Genomic DNA, 21,029 nt, shown 5'->3' with positions numbered 1-21,029 from the left:
TTATTTTTACTGGATTGAGAAATTAGCATTAGGGTTCGATTTCATGTTTCATGGTATTCATAACCAAAGGTAAATAATGAAATCTAACAAGGAAAAAGTTAAGACTTTTTGCTATGAAGACAAGAATGTTTTGTACATTCAAAACACATCATACTTCATGAATGTCAGTTTTGTGTTGCAGGTCACTCTGGACCAATAACAGCTATATCATTCTCAGAAAATGGTTATTACTTAGCTACAGCTGCAGATGATGCTTGTGTAAAACTGTGGGATTTGCGAAAATTGAAGAACTTCAAAACGCTGCAGATGGATGAAGGTTATGAAATACGTGACCTGTGCTTTGACCAGAGTGGAACTTATCTTGCTGTTGCAGGAACAGATGTCAGGTATGTGTACTGGACATGTTCAGTAATGTGACCTGATGTGTATCTAGAGAAGCGATGGACTGAACACAAAGTGCCAATACAAGAGTAAACTTGAATTTAATCACTGCATCAGCCACCATCTGGGAATCATTTCAGAAAGGTGACCAGGACTTTGGTGGCCAATATACCTCCATCTGTTCCTCTCATTACAAACTTCATCTCTTTTTAAATCTTGCAGTGTTCTCCGTTATTTATTTGATCTAGCCATCTTCTGGGACATCAAGCAGGTCTTTGATGTACTGTCATTTCCAAGTAATGGCTGGGGTTCTAGTTCCTTGCATCCTTAGCACATGTCCAAACCATTTCAACTGCCACAGCATGTATCTTTCCTCCATTGTGCAGGTCAGTTGCATGTCATTCCTAATGCACTCCTCTCTAATTCCGTCTTGTCTTGTCTTTTGCGGAGTGAATCACAAAAATTTCATTTCGCAAGCTTGTATTTTGCTGAAGTCTCTTTTTTTGATAACATACAGGTCTTTGAGCTATATGTCATGGTTGGCAGAAGGTATGATTTGAAAATTGTTTGTTTGACTTTTGTGGGAACTCTAGATTCTGTATATGGTACAACAATATGGAATCTTTTGATGCTTTGTTTTGGACTTCTGACCTAGCACATTTGTGGTTTGATATAGTTCTTTGAAGACAATGGAACCTTTCCACACATTCCTTTCTTTCTCTATGAAGTTTGAGGTTACATTGGCTGGAAGTTCTGCTCAATTTCATTGGTGCCGTTTTATTCTTATCACAGTTAACATAGCGTCAGTACCGAATAAAAGATTTTTGATAATGAATATTTAGAGAGATTGTTTTGGAAGATTGGAGCATTTTGTTTGTGCGTGTTTAAGTAATATCTATAAACTGTAACAGATAATATTTTTCCTTGTGTTCCAGAGTGTATCTTTGCAAGCAGTGGCAAGAGTTAAAAGTGTTCAATGACCACACAGCTATGGCTACAGGTGTTCGCTTTGGCCGTCACTCGCAGTACATTGCATCTACTAGCATGGACAGAACTCTGAAACTCTATGGGATGTAACTGAAATAAATCAGTAATAACTGGTGAGTTTATATAAGCTTATTTTCCTAATGGAATCCAGTCTCAAGAATTCCTTTTATGCGTAAGCGTATTGCATCTGTAGTCTATTTAAAATTACTTGATATTTCATGCATTGGAGTTGGTTTCCTCCATTCAGAGTGCTCACTGTCATTCCCAAACCATTCTCCATTGCATACTGCTACAATAATTGGTAGTGCATTTATAATTCCTTGCTGGCATTCTTTCTTGATGTGTCTGGATCTCAAATCATGGGTCTAGCACTTTTATTTTGTATTTCATCATACATGATAACCACACTGCAAACACACACACACACACACACACACACACACACACACACACACACACACACACACCAGTGCTAATTAAATACACACGTTTCATACAGAGCACTAAGTACTACTGGATACTTCTGCACCTGATGCAATTCATTGTCACATATGCGGTTATCAAAATCTCAGAGATCACCTTAAACATTAGATAACCTTTGCACAACATTGTGTGAAACCCAGTTTTTGAAGGTTGCAATTCATCATTTTGACTGGGTGATCACAGTCAAATATATACAACAACATGCCTCAGTGTTTACTTTAGTGCAGTGATTAGCGAATTAACCTACCGTATTGAAGGTTGTAGGTTTGAAGCTCGTGTAATGTCATACTTTTTTGTTTCTGAATCTAATCAAAAGAATTTGACTGTCATTTTTATCCAATTAATTGGTTTAAATATATTTTTTATTTCTAATTCATTGCCATGTCATCTTCATCATCATGTTGACTTTTTTGTTTGCTCTTATTTTTCTTCCTATCATTCTTTTTTCATCTGGAATCTGCCTTTGCTATAAACTGCAACCAAGTGTCAGTGAGGACTGCTCATCGGTTGGTAATGTGGCAGCTCGTGTAGCCAGTGAGAGGATAGTTTTAGGTAGCAAATTATAGGAATTACAGTTTGATTCTGGCGCTGAAAGTGAACTAACAGTTTCAGCGCTACATTTTACTGACAAGAGGTTAGCCTTAAACACGGTGAAGAGGGGGGGGGGGGGGGAAAAAAACGATGATGACTTTAATTCTGCTGCAGATTGTTGGCTGCCATTTTCTTGGATGTATTGCACATCATGAGGTCATGGATAGGCAAGGACACGATTTTAAATGCAGGGCTACAGAACGCATCTCCTGCTGCAGTTCAGTCATTGTCCACTTAAGGGGAGCCGAAACGATCCATCTCCTCCATGTTAATTTTAGCAAATAGAAGGAACATCTTTTCTAAAACCTTAAAAATGTTGCTCTGAAATTTGTACTACATGTTCAGTGAATATTTTTCTACAAAGTTATAATGCCATGTTAAGAAATATTTATTGGTTTTTGTTTTACAATTTTTTTAAACAGATGCTTATTTTTTTTCTCTAAAATTTTGCACTTTTTCTTCTATAACTCTCGAATTATACAATATTTTTACAATTTGTTATAAAAATGAAGGAAAAGTAAACAATATTGTGTATAAATTTCATTGAAATACTATCATCAGTTTTTGAGAAAATGTTCCTCAAAGATGAAAATTTTAAAGTTACGGGAAATAGCTTCCAAAGTTTTTTAATACATTCCTGCCCCATATGATGGATTATCAGCATCCTCTTTTTCCAGAGTCAGTTTCCTTTTCACTGGTCTTTTCTTCCCTTTTGCTGCATGTTGTAGGCTTCTGTCTCTTCTTCCTGCACCTCTTAGTCTTTCTTCATCAATTAGGTGCATTGTGGAAAAGGTGTTGTGTCCTGGTTGGAAACCTAAATGCTTCAGCACATCACATTTGATAATGTTTCTTTCGTTGTATGTTGCCATTGTATCATCCTAATCCAAATTAAATTATTTACACTTTCATTTGGATTTTGTGTTTTTCCATGTAAACACTTTTCCAAAAAACTTGGATGTGATAAATCTCTGAATATGAGCCTAATTACATCAATTACAGTATTGGGCAAACTGTTCTTATGGGCATATTCCTTTCCTGATTGGTACTTACACCATGAGTCATCACCTGTGGGGTGCAGTATATGTTGTGGGTGCTCATTTGTTGATGCAGTATGAAAAAATAATGTCCATATTGCTCTCCTCATATGTGTAATGCTTCTTGAATTTTGCCTAATTGCACACCCATAATACCTCTACAATCTATCAAATGCTTCATTTAATCTTCCTCTTCCTCCAAAGGTCTTACCATCACTAAGCTTCTGGGATCCTGTTGGTGAGTGAGATACCCTTTGGGGTACCAAAGTCGAACTCCATGGATGATAACATTTTCAAGGAAATGTTCCTAGCATGCTCAATTGAACTTCCTTGGATACATTCTAAAGTTCCTGCACCTATATGAGACATCCAACCCCAGCATTTCGCATTTATGCGTCTGTTTCTAGTGCTTGTGGCCACAAAGCGCACATCATGTTGGTGCACATCTGTGCAGTAAACAAGGGCAGGATCTTTGCTCGTGGACTCAGTTGCGCACTCGTCATGAAAATGACTTTCCTCCAATCAACATCTGCCCAGGGAACCCACAATTGCTAGTGTGTCCATGGTTTGTTCATCAGGCAGTGGTTCTTTGATAAGAGCATGAAGAGACCTCATTCTGTGGTCCTTTAATCTTGTGAGAGCTGTTCTCAGTGAGCCCGGGAAACATGAAGCTCTCCTTAGTTCCCAGATGAGTGACAAAGGAGCATTCTGAGCTGCTCTGACCAATTCTTCATTTTGCACCCATGTAGAGATTCGTGGTCTTCCAGATAATGGACATCTTGCTACTCATCATTACCTGTACATTGTCTAATCCATCTGCTTGCTGTGGAAGCATCAACACCATAAAGATGTCCTGCCTCAGATCCACTAACACTGTTTTCAAAAAGAGCAATTATGTGCTCATGTACATTCACATCAGCCATTTGGAAGCAGACCTATGACATATGTCAATCAACTGATACGTCTCTCTTAGCTAAAAACTATAGACACACCAGGTGGTGGTCGAAGTAATTACAAATAAATACATCCATTTTCAATATTTTTACTATGATCATTTGTCTGTTTAAAGACTAGACTGTTATAAAATTGAATCTTATGAAAGAATGTGGAACCCAGAAAAGCCTGCAACTGCACAATTTGTAGGGAATTAAGGTTTAAAACTATTGCCTGCACATGTCTAAATTAAAAAAAATTATGGCAATTGTCTCCAGTTAAGATACAAATACTTGTCCTTTATGTTCTTAAACTGGAGCCTCCTCTCATTGTACATAAAGAAAGGACCAGGAAAGTTGAGTGCTTTGTGTAGTGGTAATTTGAAAATGACATATTCACAAAAACGAAACCAGCAACATAAAATCACTTTGCAGTTTGATTTGGTTGCAAGACAAAGTAAATTATGAAGTATTGAATAGATAGCTATAAAGTGTACTAACTTTTAACGAAGCCATTTGTAGGGTAGATACCAAATTTTAAAATATACAGGGCATCTGTAATTAAAGCTCCAGATTAAAAGTGGTGTAGAAAAAGAACCAGTGCGCAGAACAATGTCAAATTTGAGCAGTACGTTATTGCCACAGAGAAAATGTCATGGGGGGGAAAAAAAAATTAACGAAAAATTTTACTAGTAGATGGTGCTGTAAGTATCAACATAAATCGTGTCGGCTACAAACGATAGATGAATTGCAATACGACTACTATGGTTTGAGTTGCACATTACACCATCCATACTGTTCAATGTGCTTGACTGCAAAAGTTCGGCAGCCACCAGTTGTGGCACTGTTAGTTAGGTAAGCCCATCCACCACGGCAAGGTTGTACCACATCAGATGGGAAAAATTGGTTTTTCATTGTCCTGAGACCAAAAACCACATAAAAAGCAAACTGACATCAGTTCATAATTGTCAAAAGCAAAACCACATCTTTTTCTAGATGTTGCGAGACTGACTCAACGGTTCAATTTGTGGTTCATCGTTTTCTGTCACAAGCTGAAATCCAGAAACAGCACTCTTCCACATCAGATCAGTGTGTCTTGAGGATCACATTCAGAATGTGTTGCACAATGCTTGCCTTCAGTTCAGCTACATTAGAGATTAGAGCACTGAGTACAACATCTTTCAGATAACCACCGAGCCAGGAGTCACACAGATTAAGATCAGGTGATATGGATGGCCAGGCTGTAAGGAAATGATGGCTAGTAATTGTAACATGTTTGAAATACTTCAGCAGCAGCTGCTTCACAGGCTGTGCAGATTGCAAAGGAGCATCATCTTGCATAAAAATGGTCCTACCCACACATTCCCGCTGTCGAAGGGTTGGAATGAAGTTGTGCACAAAAGACTCTCATAGTGTTTGCCAGTGACAATACAATTAAACAACCTGCAGCACTCTTCCCCTCAAACAAAGACATACAATAAACAGTACACCACTATAGCAAAATGAAGTGGTACCAGTTGATGTGTATGCAAATTTTCCATTGCTCATACTCTGCAATTCTATGTATCAATATGTCTTTGGAGATGGAAATAGGCTTCGTCTGTCCATGGAATGGTCCATGGCCATTCATTGACCAATTCCATGTAAGCAAGAATTTCAAGAGTGAACTTGTCTTCCTGGCACATTAACTGGAAGTAACTTCAGAACATGGGTGATTTTGTACGAATAGCAGTGCAGGATGTTTAAAAGGATTTTACGTACTGTGCTCACAGGCATGTCCAACATTCAGGCAATTCCTAGTGCAGTGCATGTTTGCACACCATTTCTTTATTTATTTATTTATTTACATGTCAAGTTCCATAGTACCAAATTGAGGAGCAATTCTCCAAGGTCATGGAATGTGTCAGTACATGAAATTACAAGATAAAAGTAATAACAGATAAAAATAAATGTTTATGAACCTGAAAAAGCCAGTCCATATGTTTAAGTAAATGCAATCAAAAAGACAACAAAAAAATCAGCTTAATTTCTCAAGGAACTCCTTGACAGAATAGGAGTGCCCATGGGGAAACTCTTCAGTTTAGATTTCAAGGTGCGTGGATTACTCCTAAGATTTTTTAATTTGAGTTGTAGCTTATTGAAAATGGATGCAGCAGTATGCTGCACACCTTTCTGCACAGGAGTTGAGGAAGTCCGATCCAAAAGCAGGTTTGATTTCTGCCGAGTATTAACTGAGTGAAAGCTGCTTATTTTTGGGAAGAAGCTAATATTGTTAACAAGAAATGACAGTAAACAATATATATATTGAGGGGTCAGTGTCAAAATACCCAGACTAGTGAACACGGGTCGACAAGAGGTTCGTGAACTTACACCACTTATTGCCCGAACCGCCCATTTCTGAGCCAAAAATATCCTTTTAGAACGGGGAGAGTTGCACCAAAATATAATACTATACAACATAAGTGAATGAAAATAAGCAAAGTAGACTAATTTTCATGTCGAACGGTCACTCACTTCAGGTACCGTTCGAATACTAAAAATGACCGCATTACGTTTTTGAACAAGATCCTGAACGTGGGCTTTCCACGACAGCTTACTATCTATCGGAACACTTAGAAATTTGAACTGTTCAGTTTCACTAATCGTATGCCCTTTCTGTGAAATTAAAACATCAGGTTTTGTTGAATTGTGTGTTGGAAACTGTAAAAACTGAGTCTTCCTGTGATTTAGTGTTCATTTATTTTCTACATGCCATGAACTTATGTTATGAACTGCACTGTTTGAAACTGAGCCAATGTTGCACACAACATCCTTTACTGCCAAGCTAGTGTCATCAGCAAACAGAAATATTTGAGAGCTACCTGTAATACTAGAGGGCATATCATTTATATAAATAAGAAACACGGATCCCTGCCCCCCCCCCCCCCCCCCCCCGCCCCAATTGAATGTACTCCACTCAGACCCCACATCAGCCATTATCAACATTGTGAATAATGACCTTTTGCTGCCTGTTGCAAAATTAAGAGGTGAACCAATTGTGAGCTACTCTTCCGTAATGGTCCAACCTCTGGAGTAATATTTTGTGATCAGCACAATGAAATGCCTTTGCTAAATCAAAAAAATATGCCAAGTGTTTGAAACCTTCTGTTTAACCCATCCAGAACCTCACAGAGAAAAGAGAATATAGCATTTTCAGTTGTTAAACGACTTCTAAAGCTGAACTGTACATTTGATAGCAAATTGTGTGATATAAAATGATCAATTGTCCTAACGTACACAGCCTTTCCAGTAACTTTTGCAAACACTGATGAGCTGAAATGCTCTGAAGTTAGAGTTCGGGGACCTATAAACAACAATAATTAGAAGTTTAGTTTCACTTAATTCAATTGTCCCTGCACAACATTCAAATATCTGTTCAGTACAGTGCCATGATATGTCTATGGACTCAAATGGAATACTGTTTTCTACGTACATAGCCACTCCCCCACCCCGCAAGGAACTCTTTAAAAAATAGCCAGCTAATCTGTATCCAGGTAAAGGAAGACTCTGAATTGTCAAATTATTTTATTGGTGCTCTGATATACCAATGATTTCAGAGTCAACATCTATAAGCAGTTCACTAACTTTATTTCTAATAACTCTTATGTTTTGATGAAATATGCTAATTCCTGCTCTACTTGGAAATATTACATCCTCAGAAGGTGAGCCCTTCGTTAGAGGGACTTCCTTTAAGCAGGTATACCTCTCAACTGAATTCAGTTTTAAGAAAGGTGCCGCTCTAACACCAACTACTACAGAAATTTTTCCATGAGTGATCACCACCACCACCACCCAGTACACTGTCACCTATAAGCTTTGCCAGCCTTCCCTTCCCATACTTATTGAGGTGTAGGCCATGCCTAGTGAATCCTGATCTACTGATAGACCCAACTGGCACCACTGAAATGTGGCCATCAGCACCTTCCCCAGTCCCTAACAGCCGCATCAAGACGAGGCCAATCATGACAGTTGCACGAAATGCAAATTAGTGCCACCAGTTTGAGTAGCTATCTTTACCAGGTCACCACCTATATCATATTCCCCGTCCCTATCAAGACTGTTCCCTTCTCCATCCACTATCAGTACCTGATACTCCTTTGTAAAATTCCTATGTAACTCCCCTATGCTGTCAGTCACTTGAGCCAACCCTGTACTAGGCTACACAATGCTGGTTTCCTGGTACTCACTCCTCAACACTTTCTGCAACTGCTGGCCCACACCTCTACTGTGCAAACTACCTAGCAGCAGAACCTCCTTCTTCCTGTTAGACTTTGCAACTGCCCTAGTCCTCCTAACTGCTAAGGATTGCTGCATGATCTCTACATCTACAGATACACAAGGCTCCTCTCCACTCAACTCTTACAGTTGGTCAAATCAGTTGCATACACTCTAAGTATAAGTGTCTGAATACCTCCTCTTCCTAGCCGCCTTCTTGCCAACTGCCAATTCCCATTCTGTCCTGCAATGCTGTTTCCACATCTTAGACAGATGTCGGATCAAGTGCTTCCCTCTCTCTGCCATATTGCACTTCAAAAGAATCTGTCTTTTCGAATTGTATAATATTTTCTTGGACCCATAGCAGACATCGGACCACTGCATTTTTTCATACCTTTTAAGTGTCCAGAACCTCTGCAGGGTTGCTGATGCTCAGTCACTGTTCTTGTAAAAGAGCTTTACCAGCAGCTTGTGACCCTTCATGGAGACAGTCATGTTGGATGTCTCATATGCAAACTGAGGAGCAGCCATGTGCCATGTTCTGTTGGTGTGCATATTCTGACACTTACATTGGTCATTGTGTTTATTTTATTATTTTTCTGTCAGTAATATGCTGTCCAAATTTGACATCATTCTGAGCAGCATTTTAAAACTGGAACTTTCATTATGTGCACAGTGTATTTTGCTTTAAATATCAAAAAGATGTCATTAACATTTGGAGATTGATAACCCAACTTGGCTTCTGCATAGTTACTATAGCCTCATTAAATTTACTTGTTGCCTGTCACAAATGTCTATAACTTTGCCAGAATTACAGTCAGCTGCCTCTTGGTTAAGTCTCGGTGAGGGGGGTAGTAGTCTGCCAGTCGGGCAGAATACATTGTTGCATGCTGCGGACAGTGAAATGAGAATGTAGGCAAGATCCAGTAATTGAACGATTTGTACAACACTACTCGAGCACTGCAAGTGTAGTGCCACATAATTATGCTGCACTGGCTGTGGTGGAGAGTTTGTGTGTGATGTTTAGAACTTTGATGAAGAACTTAGTTTCAAAGTGAGAGGTACAAACTATCAAGCAGTTTTAATAAGGTTTGACTGATATGTGTGTAGTAAAAGAGCTAACAATGGGAGGGAGTGTACATGGTATACAGCCCCCGTAAAAAGCTTCTAAAGAAATGGCAGCTATTACAGATTAGGTGTACACAGAACGTAGAAATACTAAACAGAGACATGCTAGATTTAGTATCTAGGCTGCCAGAAGAGCAATGTATGAGACTGTCAATGACTATCTTAGCAGAATATTATTGAAAAACCTCTCACAAAATCTGAAGAATTTATTATCATGTGTAAAGGGTGTCAGTGGCATGAAAGCTAGTACCCAACCACTCACGAATGACATACCGTAATTGAGCATAGCAAAGCAAAAGCAGAAACGTTGAATTCTGTTTTTAATTATTCCTGAACAAAGGAAGACTCGAGTACTCCCACAGTTTAATTATAGGTAGTGTCAGTGAAATTGAAAAAATCTAAAGTTGCCGAAATTAAACAATGCTACTAGACCCAGTAGAGCCCTGTGAGATTCTATACAGGATTTGAAGACAAGTTTGCTCTGATTTAACCACAGGGCACCATAGATCCTTCAAATAAAAAACTGTGCTTATTCTTAGGAAGGAAACATGAGATCTCATCTGTCGGGGCACAGAAATAATTAACAAAACTACTGTCCAATATCATTGACACCCACCTGTTGTAGAATCGTAGAGCTTATTCAGAAGTCAAAAGTAATGAGGTATATTGAATAGAACGACCTCCTCCCTGCCACCCAGCGGGAATTCCAAAAACAACTATCATGTAAAGCCTGACTCACCATCTTTCTCATGGCATTCTCAAAACTATGGATCAAGGCAGTGAGATGGATACAGTGCTTCCTGACTTCTGAAGAACCGTGACTTAGTATCACACCAGTGCTAATCAGTAAAAGTGTGGTCCTACGAGAGACCAAATGAAATTTGTTACAGGATTGAGAATTTCTTCGTAGGGAGGAAGGCGCATGTTATCGTGGATGGAGAGTCATTGGCATATGTAGAAGTAACATAAGGTGTGCCCAGGGAAGTGTACTAGAGGACCCTTGCTGTTCATGTGGCGTGCAACATGAAACCTCAGATTTTTCAAAGATGATGCTGTTATCTATAGCGCAGCAATGATTTAAAAAAGCTGCAAAAATATGCAGTCAGATTTTGAGTTTCAAAGTGGCACAAAGATTGCTAACTTACTTTATTGTTCAGAAATGTAAAATTGTGCTCTCCACAACATGCAAATAAGGGGTAGCAACCTATGACTACAGTATCAATGAATCGCAGTCAGACTCAACTCCTCCAAGTACATGGGTCTAACAATTTTTGGTGATATGAAAGGAGCAGTCACATACGCTTTGTTGTAGGTACAGGAGGTGGTAGATTTTGGTTAATAGATAAAATGCTGGAAAAGAACAGTTGGTCTGTATAGGAGACTACTAATGAAATACTCCATTTGCCAGAAAAGTTCTAGGACAGGTCTTTTAAAAAAATAGAAAATTGCACGTAACAACTAATGATCCTAGCTCCTATCGAAGTAGTCCCCTTGGCTATCTATACACAGTTTCCAACATTTCTGGAGGTCCTGGAAGCAAGCAGGAAATCTTCAACTGCAATGCTTGTAAGCTCATTTGTGACAGCCTATTTGATGTCTGCAGTATCTTGATGAAGCTTTCCTTTCACTTGCCTTTTCACTCACAGAAACGAGACAAAATCGCGAGGCAAGAGGTCAGGCTAACATGTTGGATGTGGGATGGCAACAACTGAATGTCTGGCCAGATACTCAGAGACTATGAAGCAGTATGGGGTCTTGCCTTGCATTGTCATGCAGTCAGAACCAATCCTGAGAATGCCACAAATCATGGCATGCTTGTCGCAAATGTTTCAAGACTTTGATGTAAAGAGTTTCGTTCACTGTTTGACCTGGAGGAACACGTATGGTGAACTAATCCCATACTATGAAAGAATGTGATCAAAATTGTCTTTGTTCTTGATGATTGTCGTTTCACTTTTTTCAAGCTGGTGATCCAGGACTCTGCCATTCAGCACTTTGATGCTTCGTGTGAGGGTCATACTGATAGCACCAACTTTCATGTCCAGCAGTAATCTTAGACAGAAATGTGGGATCACTTCTTGCTCCATCCAGTAGTTCCACAGAAATTCTTTGTCTTTCCTCTTCTGTTGATGGGTTAGAATGTGATTGGATGAGTTTTGCATTAAGTTTACATTTCCCTAAATCTTTGTGTAAAATTTTATGATGCACATCACGATTCAAATTAAATTCTCTGATAGTGCACACAGTTACATGACAGCCTTTTTGCAATAATTGCCTTACATGCTACACGTTTGCATTGGTATGTGCTGTAGACGGGCAACCAGCTCTGGGATCACCTTGCACTGCATCTCTGCCCTTACGAAACCTTTTGTGCACTCGAAAACATGACTTCTTGAAAGTGTTTCGCCTGTATATGCTTCCTTAGTCATTGCGCATGTTTCACTAAGTGTTTTCTGGACCTTGACACAGAACTTAATGTTCACCCTTTGTTCACAATCAGCATCCATTGTGTCACCGTAACTAAAGCACCAAGAACCCAAACAGTGTGTTGCTAAGCACAGCCCTGCCACATAGCGAGTTTATGCAGACACATGGCCAATGTCACACCAACGGCACACATATACCAGGTAATGTAATAACAGTATTTGTGCCTTTTTAGTATTGCAAACTAAGAAATTAAAAAATACTGTCCTGGAACTTTTCTGGCTAAGGGAGTATGTACATTTCCCATCTTAGAATACTGCTGAAGTGTGTGGAACTCATACCAATAGGCAACAGGGAATATTTAATGTAAACAAGTAAGGGTGGCATGTTTGATCTCAGGTTTGTGTGACCCATGGGAGAGTTCTCAGAAATGCTGAAGCACCTGAATTGGCAGACCCTTCTTCAACTATTCTGCAATAGCGTATTTACAAAGTTTCAAGCACCAGTATTAAGTCAGGAAGGGAGTAATATACTGCAGGCCTGTGGATTTTGCTTCCATAGGAACAAGCTTAGACTAATTCCAGCATGCAGAACACTTTTAAACAGTCATTCTTCCTGTACTACATACCTGAAAGGAACTTGCATATATATACACATCTATGAATTTAAATAAATAAAAAATACGAGGGGCGTTCAGTAAGTAATGCACCATTTCTTTCCTTGGTCAGTTTCAGTTGAAAAAATGTAAAATTTGCTGTGGGACATTGTGATGGAATATTCCTGCTTCAACCCCTATAGTTTCATGAAGTTCCACTGAGTGGTGGCATGATACTTAGCCTTCCAAATGGTGTCTGTAACAGAGATGCATTCCAAGGAATGAGCCGTCATTGAGTTTCCTTTAGCAGAAAACTGTAGCATCAGAGATATTCATAGGCAATTGCAGAATATCTATGGAGACTTCGCAGTGAACAAAAGCATGGTGTGCCGTTGGGCGAAGTGTCCTCATTGCACTATTGGGACATGCAGACACTCTCATTTGAGATGACTGTAACAGTTCATCACCACAAAAATGCTAATGAACTACTCTTTCTCCATGACAACACAAGGTCTCACAATAGTATGTGCACCTGAGAGCAGCTCACAAAACTTCATAGGACTGTTCTTTCTCATCCACCCTACAGCCCAGATCTTGCACCTTCAGACTTTCATCTGTTTGGCCTATTGGAGGACGCACTGCATCAGAAGTGATGCAGGGATGATGGAGAGTTTATTGATGCAGCAAGACGTTGGCTCTGACATCGACCAGTAGAGTGATACCCACCATTGATACCATGTCATCGTACAGGCCCTCCCAGTAAAGGTGGTGTAAAAGGTGGTGTTTAACAGAGATTATGTTGAAAAATATAGTTTGTAGCCAAAAGAGGTGTTTAACAGAGATTATGTTGAAAAATATGGTTTGTAGCCAAAAGAGTCGGGAATAATGCAGTGTATTGGAATCCCAAATAAAACCAACCTGCTTACAGAAAAAAAATGTGTTGCATTACTTCAGTAAAAGAAAATCATTCAGCCCTGGAAAAATCAGATGATGTTAAATTATTGAGAGGAAAAGTGTGTATAGAAGAGATTGTAGATTTGTTATTACCAGTGCTTTTTCTTGAACATAGAAATTTCAGCTTGAAATATCAACAATGTAGGAGAAAGATAGTTTGCTACTTGCCATAAAGGTGGTACATTAAGTTGCAGACACGCACACCTAAAGGCACTTACACATTAATTAGCTTTTGGCCATAGCCTTCTTCGGAAACACACACACACACACACACACACACACGATCATCATCTCCAGGAGCTCAGACCAGATTGCAACTGTCACATACAATGAAAGCAGCACTGTGGGGATGGCAGGGATATGGAAGGGATAGCAGTGCATGGTTGGTTGGGGGGAGGGGGGGGGGGGGGGGGGGAGAAGAGCACTGTCTGGCAGTGTGTGCAGGGACTAGGTTGCCAAAAGTGCGACGTTTAGAGGCTGTGGGGCACGGTTTGCCAACAGTTCGATGTTAAGAGGCTGGGGGGCACAGAGGTGGCAAGAAGGGGTGGGGGGGGGGGGGGGGGGGGGAGGGAGCAAATAAGGAGAAGAGTGGGGAAAGATGGGTGGGTGCTTTGACAGAGGGTGGCACACAAGGAGGATTGGAGATACGAATAGGGCTGTGGTGACAAGAGAGGGGGTAGAGGGTGTGGAGACAGTATGTTACCATAGGGTCATTCCATGCCAAGTGGTCTAAACCTTCCCACCATCATGTCTCCAATTTTCTTCAAATTTTATCTGTAGCACTAGTCAAGTGCTAAATTAAGTTTCTCAAGATTTCAAGCCTCTAGCTGCAATACTTGCTGATCTACACCCCCTTGTCTGAAGGGTAGTAAGTTCGCATGCGCGCGACATCAGACAAAATGCCATTTTTGGGGTCTCATAAAATTGAAACCAATTCATAAGAATGGTTAGTAAGATGAGACCCTGTACAGTTTTTTGTGCTGATTCAAACGAAATTAATTATAAGATTACTGATGCAAAATCCGGTCAAACAAGTCGACTCAAAGTGTACCCCTAATTCTGTCGTGACTTAATGCGACAAATTTTGACCAATATTCAGACTGCAATAATTTCCTTGCAGATAAAGATATGGACTTGAACTTTTTACCAAGTCTTATCTTTGTGCTGGACATAATACAGCTGGATTTCCAACTACCCAGGCTTTATAGTCGCCTTGCAAAATCTCTTCAAATTTGGCAGTGTCAGCGCAAATGGCTTTATTTACCAAAGTTCAAAGCCCATTACTACAAAATAGTCAGCCTGGATTTAATTGTGAATAGTATCATCTGAAAGAGAAACTCTTGCTCTACGAGATGGATATATTTTTCTTTTGCAACGCTTCCATTAAGTGCTTATTTACTCAGGTCAAAGTATCTTATATTTTGTGTGCGCAGTGCCCTGCGTTGGTCCATGATGGCTGAGCCATTACTGGTTATCACAATAAAACCAGCATCCCCATCGCCATAGGGGCCACGCCCGATAGCCATGCAGTAACAGCCACGGGTGGGTATCTTTACTGCAGGTTCCCAAGCCTGATTACAGGGTGTCTTTACCACAGGATCCCAAGCCTGATTGTGGGTTTCTTTATGCAGGTTCCCAAGCCTGTCTTCCTCAGTTACTTCATCATTCTGGAAGCATCGTTGATTTGCAAGAGAATGCTTTCAGGAAAACTGTATTGCCGACCAGATGATGTCACTGATGGAGCTGGAATAACACCAATGATAAGTTGTTCTGGAATCCAGCAAGTATCACGTCTTAAGGGCCAATAAAATGAACTTGCAGGACCATGAGGATGCATAAAGCTTATGAAAGCATCTTTCTGTTCGACTGAGATTTCAACGATGTTTCCAATCCACCATTTCTTTTCATAAATGCAAGCAACATACTGCCCAGGCTGAAGATCCATGACTTGAACTACTACTTCAGCAGCACTAATTTTGGCCAAAAAAGATGTCGCATCATTAGAAACTCTACTGACCTTAATTGTCGTCATATCAATGGGCAAAAAATGGTGGTTTTCTCTTGTGCCAGCTAGAGTGTGCCCTTGCAGGAATCTTTCTTCTTGAGAAGCTTTTTCTTCTTCAACTTCCTCTTTGCTGATGAAAAAGAATTTGATTCCATTGATATTATCATTGCAGAAGTTGAAAAGATCTTTGGGTGTTAGAATCTGGTTTTCATATGGACGTTGCAAACTTGCTCTTGCTGCCAACCGTTTTGTTGTGCCTCCAATGCCATCACAAGGCGACTTTCCATGGCTTGTTCCAAAGAAATTCCATTCTGCTGTTATTTCAAAATCTTCTTTGTGATAGCATAAGTTGAGAAAATTCTTGAAATTCTTATATTGTGCAGCTGAACCATCACTGAAGTAGTGGATGTGGCTTATTTTGGAAAATTGCATCTTCAGGTAATTGATTACTTTTCCAATGTAAACATGGACAGTAATCGTATCGTGTCGAAGGCAGTCACTAATAACACAAAGATTCACACATTGCACCTCTTCGTTTTCACAGTAGTAGACTACAAATGGATGAACTGTTGCTTGACTGTTTTCCCAGTGAAAGCCTTGCACTGCATCTTGAACAATAAATGAATAGTTTTCAGCAAAATCCATTAGTATTATGAATTCGCCTTCTTTCAAATCAGTTTTGAGAGCTTTCAGGTGCTGGCTTTGATGCTTGGCAATGTAGTGATGACAAGACAGGTTCCAAATTTTTGCTGCAATATCTTCAACATACTCTTCTGTTGAAAGCTGCTTTGTTTCTAAAGTATCCCTGTCGGTATGAATCCATTGTTTGTACTCAATCAGTTCTTCAGGGTCATTATCTTCAAAATATGTTGCAATAACTGCTTCTACACCTTCTGGACCAGGGCAGTTTTCACAACGATGAAGCATACAATCCTTGTTTTCCAAGCTGCAAACAGCTTTGCTAAGAATTTCCTTGTAGTCTTCATTGATTGATGCACCAGTGAGCATAAGCTTGACATTTTGGTGTATTGTACAGACACAAACTGAGTGCATTCCAGCAGAGCCAACTGTAACACACCATTTTGGTCTAAGCTCGCAAAACTTTGAGAAGCCAATTTCTGGTCCATTTTGCTTCTGATAAGACACGTACATTTCCTTCAAATTGCAAAGCAACAACCGCTTTTGCTTGTACACCTTTGTTCCTGAAATTCTCACAGGCACACAGTCTTTCTTCCCTGGACAAAGTCTGCTGAATTCGTCATCTTGAAAAAAGTCATGTACTTTCTGAACAACTTCATCTGAAAGCTTCCTTCCTTGCCGATTTGCTGGAAAAGCTAGAACACCTTGCTCATTCTTCAGTTTTCTCGCTTGCTTTACCATTCTTTCTGATACATTAAATGCTGTTGTCGTATCTTTAATTGTCCAGCTTCTTGGAACCAAGGTCAATATTTGAACTTTTGTCCTACGATTTGACACTTTACATTTTTCTTTCAACTCTTCTATAAGATTATCAAGATCTGCACAATTATTGCATGGGCGACTTTTACTTGAACTTGGCTGTTCATCGTAATTGATTCCTACAGCAGCAGCAATTTGATTCCCAATTAAACTTTGTGCATCCAAGATCTTTCTTTTTGCATAGCTTTGCTTATCTCTTTTACTTAGTTGTCTTCTTTTCAATGGTGAAGCACCAATAAATGATAAACTTTTGTTGATGGCTGGTTCAGTTTCATCCGTTGTGAAATCTTGTTCAGATTGGGTTGATAGTGATGATGAATCTTCTAGCTTTTGGTTCAGTGCCGACATGCAGCGAGGGCAAAGCTTCTGACCAGGTTTTATATCAATCACTTCTTTTTTCTTTAACAGGCAAAGTTTGGCAGCTGTTTCATTATCAAGCAGTCTAAGTCCAGCTTTTACATTGTGATTCCTCTTCTTGAATGGATTGCAACATTTCTTTTGCATCGCTTGATATTCATGTAGGAAGAGGGCTTCATGGTGGAAGCAAATGATGGAATTTTCGTCAAGTTTGGCTTCTGAACGCGAAACAAGCAATTTCTGGTCACATTCTGTGAAATCACTAAACGCTTTGAATCCAGTCTTCTTAGCATAGAAGATAACATGGCACTTCGATGCAGCAGCATCTTTTCCAATTGAACAGGGGGCCAACGATTCTTCTTCTTCATTAACTTCTGACATCTCTCACTGGCCAATCACTGAATAAAACACGAATGAAATATCCAATTATATCAGTAATTCTAAGCGACTATTAAGATTCAAATTCCTAGAAATGAAGAAAAATTAGTGCATCGCGCATACAAAATATAACAACTTTGATGTGAGTTAATGAGTACTTAATGGTCGCGTTGCAAAAAAAACAAATGTCAGTCTTGTAGAGCAAGAGTTTCTCTTTTAGGTGATACTATTCACAAGCAGATTCAGGCCAACTATTTTTTAGTAATTGGCTTGAAACTTTGGTAAATTTTACCGTTTGTGCTGACACTGCCTAATTTGAAGAGATACTGCAGGGCGACCATATGGCCTGGATCATTGCAAATCCGGCTGCATTATGTCTAGCACAAGCATGAAGCTTGGCCAAAAGTTCAAGTCCATATCTTCAACTGCAAGGAAATCATTGCAGTCTTAATATTGGTCAAAATTTGTCGCGTTGTGTCACGACAAATTTTGAAGTATACTTTGAGTCGAGTTATTTGACCGGGGTTTGCATGAGTAATGTTATACATAATTTCGTTGGAATCAGCAAAAAAAACTGTACAGGGTCGCATCTTACTAACCATTCTTATGAATTAGTTTCGATTTTATTAGACTCCAAATATGACATTTTTTTTATGTTGCATGCACACGGACTAAGTACACTTCAGACAAGGGGGTCTAGATCAGCAGCTATTGCAGCTAGAGGCCTGAAATCTTGGGAAACTTACTTCAACACTTGACTAAAGCTACAGTTAAAATTTGACGAAAATTGGAGACCATGATGGTGGGAACTTTTTTCAGTTTTAGACCACTTGGTGTGGAATGACCCCATAGTTTGAGGCCAGGATAATTTCAGAAGCAGAGAATGCACTGTAAGGTTATCTCCCATATGCACAGTTCAGAAAAGCTGGTTATGGAGGGGGGGATCCAAATAGCTCAGGTAGTGAAGCAGACGTTGAAATCAAGCACATTATGCTCAGCTTTGAGTGTTGATCCACAGGGCAGTCTATTTTGCTCTTGGCAAGAGTTTGGCGGGGTCATTCATCCTGGTGGACAGGTAGCTGGTACTCGTACCAATATAAAAGGCTATGCAATTAATGCAGCAGAGCTGGTAGATGTTATGGCTGCTTTCACAGGTTGCCTCTGATGGGGTAGGACAAGTCTGTAGCAGGACTGGGTGGGTGGATTAGGGATAGTAGTGTACCCAGCACTTCCTGTTCCATTCATGTAACAAGCTTATCTTACCCTACCAGAAGCCGAGCCACATGTGAAAACAACCATGTCATATACCAGGCCTGCTGCAATCATTGCACAGCTTTTTACATTTGTATGACTACCAAGCAGGATGAATGGCCACTGCCAAACTGTGGCCAAGAGCAAAGTTGACTACCCTAAGGCAAAAAATGCAGCTGAACATAACATGCCTGATTTCAATGACTGCTTCACACCCTAAGCCATTTGAATCCTCCCTCCGCTACCAACTTTTCTGAACTGTGCAGATGGGAGTTATTGTTACAATGCATTTTCCGCTCCCGAAATTATCCCAACTTCAGTGTACGGTAACATACTGTTTCATAGTTTCCACTCTCTCTATATTGTCACCTCAACCTCATCTCATCTCTCACCCTCTTTGTGCACTGTCCTCTGCCGATATACCTGCCTATCTTTCCCTAATGTTCTCCTTTTTCGCTGTCTGCCCCCCCCCCCTCCCCACCTGCCCACCTCACAGCCTCCTAACGCTGCAACAGTTGGCGAACTAGTCCCTGCACACTCTGCCAGCCATTGATCTTCTCTTTTCCCAACCTGTACACTGCTATCCCTTCCCCTTCCCTGCCTCCTCCAGATTGCTGCTTCCATTCTACATGGCAGTTGCGTCCAAGTCCAAGCTGCCAGTCATGGCGATCATCTATGTGTGTGTGTGCGCGCTCGTGTGCTTGTTTATTTGAATGAATATGTGTACTTCTTTTTCTGAAGAAGGCTGTGGCCAAGAGCTAATGTCTGAGTGTCTTTTAGTTTGTCTGTCTGCAATGTCACATGTTATCTTTATGTTAACTAGCAATCTATCTTTTCCTTGCACTATTAATGTTTTTCTCAGTTATTTTACATTGATATTGTATTATTCCAATATTTATAATTGATACATTTGTACATAAGGAATTACTGTTTAGTATGTTGCAGGTGTACCTGTGTGGATATTCACTTCAACATTTGGAAGCATGACGCTGCAAGTTTGGATGTCCTTAGCAATTAAGGACACTTAACATGCTTCCATCATAGAGAAAGTGACGGAGATTCTGTAGCATATCACGGAAGCACAGAATTTTACAAGCGCGTGCCCGCGCTCTGTGTGTGTGTGTGTGTGTGTGTGTGTGTGTGTGTGTGTGTGTGTGTGTGTGTGAGTGAGAGAGAGAGATAATGTTGCTTCTTAGGAAATGATCATCCTACTCTTAAAAATCATGACTGTATTATTTGCTATAATAAATAGACTTTTAGACAACATGTTATATCCAGTACTTCATTGTCCAGCATTACACTAAGGACCTTGTAACTCTTATCTGGACATAGTTACAGATAAATAATTGATTTAATATTAGCCAACTTTTTCACAGATAAGGAAACATGAAAAAGACAGTAGGACAATAAAGTCTCACAAATTTTGCTCATAGTGAATGTTGTATATTCACTGGTCATCATGTCTGACAAAGCAACACACCATTATAGTTAAAAGTTTTTCTTCCTGTCACTAACTTTTTTTTTTAACTTGACTGATTTATACAATTCTATATGTCGTAGGGCATCTTGCCATAGAATGTCAGTGGAAGGATAAAAACATTAAAAATAAAACTTGTTGCCAGGTGAACAGAAAATTTGTGGCTCTCTACAGAAGTAAACAGCGTATAACAAAAGTTATTTAAGAGCTACAGTGGTGAGACAGTAGTAAGATGGGCAGCAAAATGTTTGTTAAATATTACATTCCTGTGGCCACTGTTAATGCTTTGGACACAAAAAGTTAAACATTTCTAAATAGAAAAAATTTCGTTTTTATTGTA

The 21,029-nt window shown here is 39.7% G+C and overlaps 1 protein-coding gene across 2 annotated transcripts in view; it reads left to right on the top strand.

Annotated features, from left to right (window-relative positions):
- Nucleotides 1–20,476, top strand: part of LOC124551148 (pre-mRNA-processing factor 19) — a 44,626-nt gene extending 24,150 nt beyond the window's left edge. Inside the window, exons 9-11 of one of the 2 annotated variants that reach the window (XM_047126124.1) lie at nt 182–386; nt 1,317–1,481; nt 20,158–20,476. In XM_047126124.1, the coding sequence (XP_046982080.1) occupies nt 182–386; nt 1,317–1,458 (347 nt within the window). In that variant the 3' untranslated portion in view covers nt 1,459–1,481; nt 20,158–20,476. Of the gene's footprint in view, nt 1–181; nt 387–1,316; nt 1,482–20,147 lie in introns of both variants that reach the window. The other variant, XM_047126115.1, reaches the window with a different exon arrangement.
- Nucleotides 20,477–21,029: the final 553 nt, after the last annotated feature.

This window comes from Schistocerca americana, chromosome 1, assembly GCF_021461395.2.
Source record: "Schistocerca americana isolate TAMUIC-IGC-003095 chromosome 1, iqSchAmer2.1, whole genome shotgun sequence".
Classification (NCBI taxonomy): Eukaryota; Metazoa; Arthropoda; class Insecta; order Orthoptera; family Acrididae; genus Schistocerca; species Schistocerca americana.
Note: the sequence above shows the minus strand (reverse complement) of the source record. Positions and strands in the feature narration are given on the sequence as shown.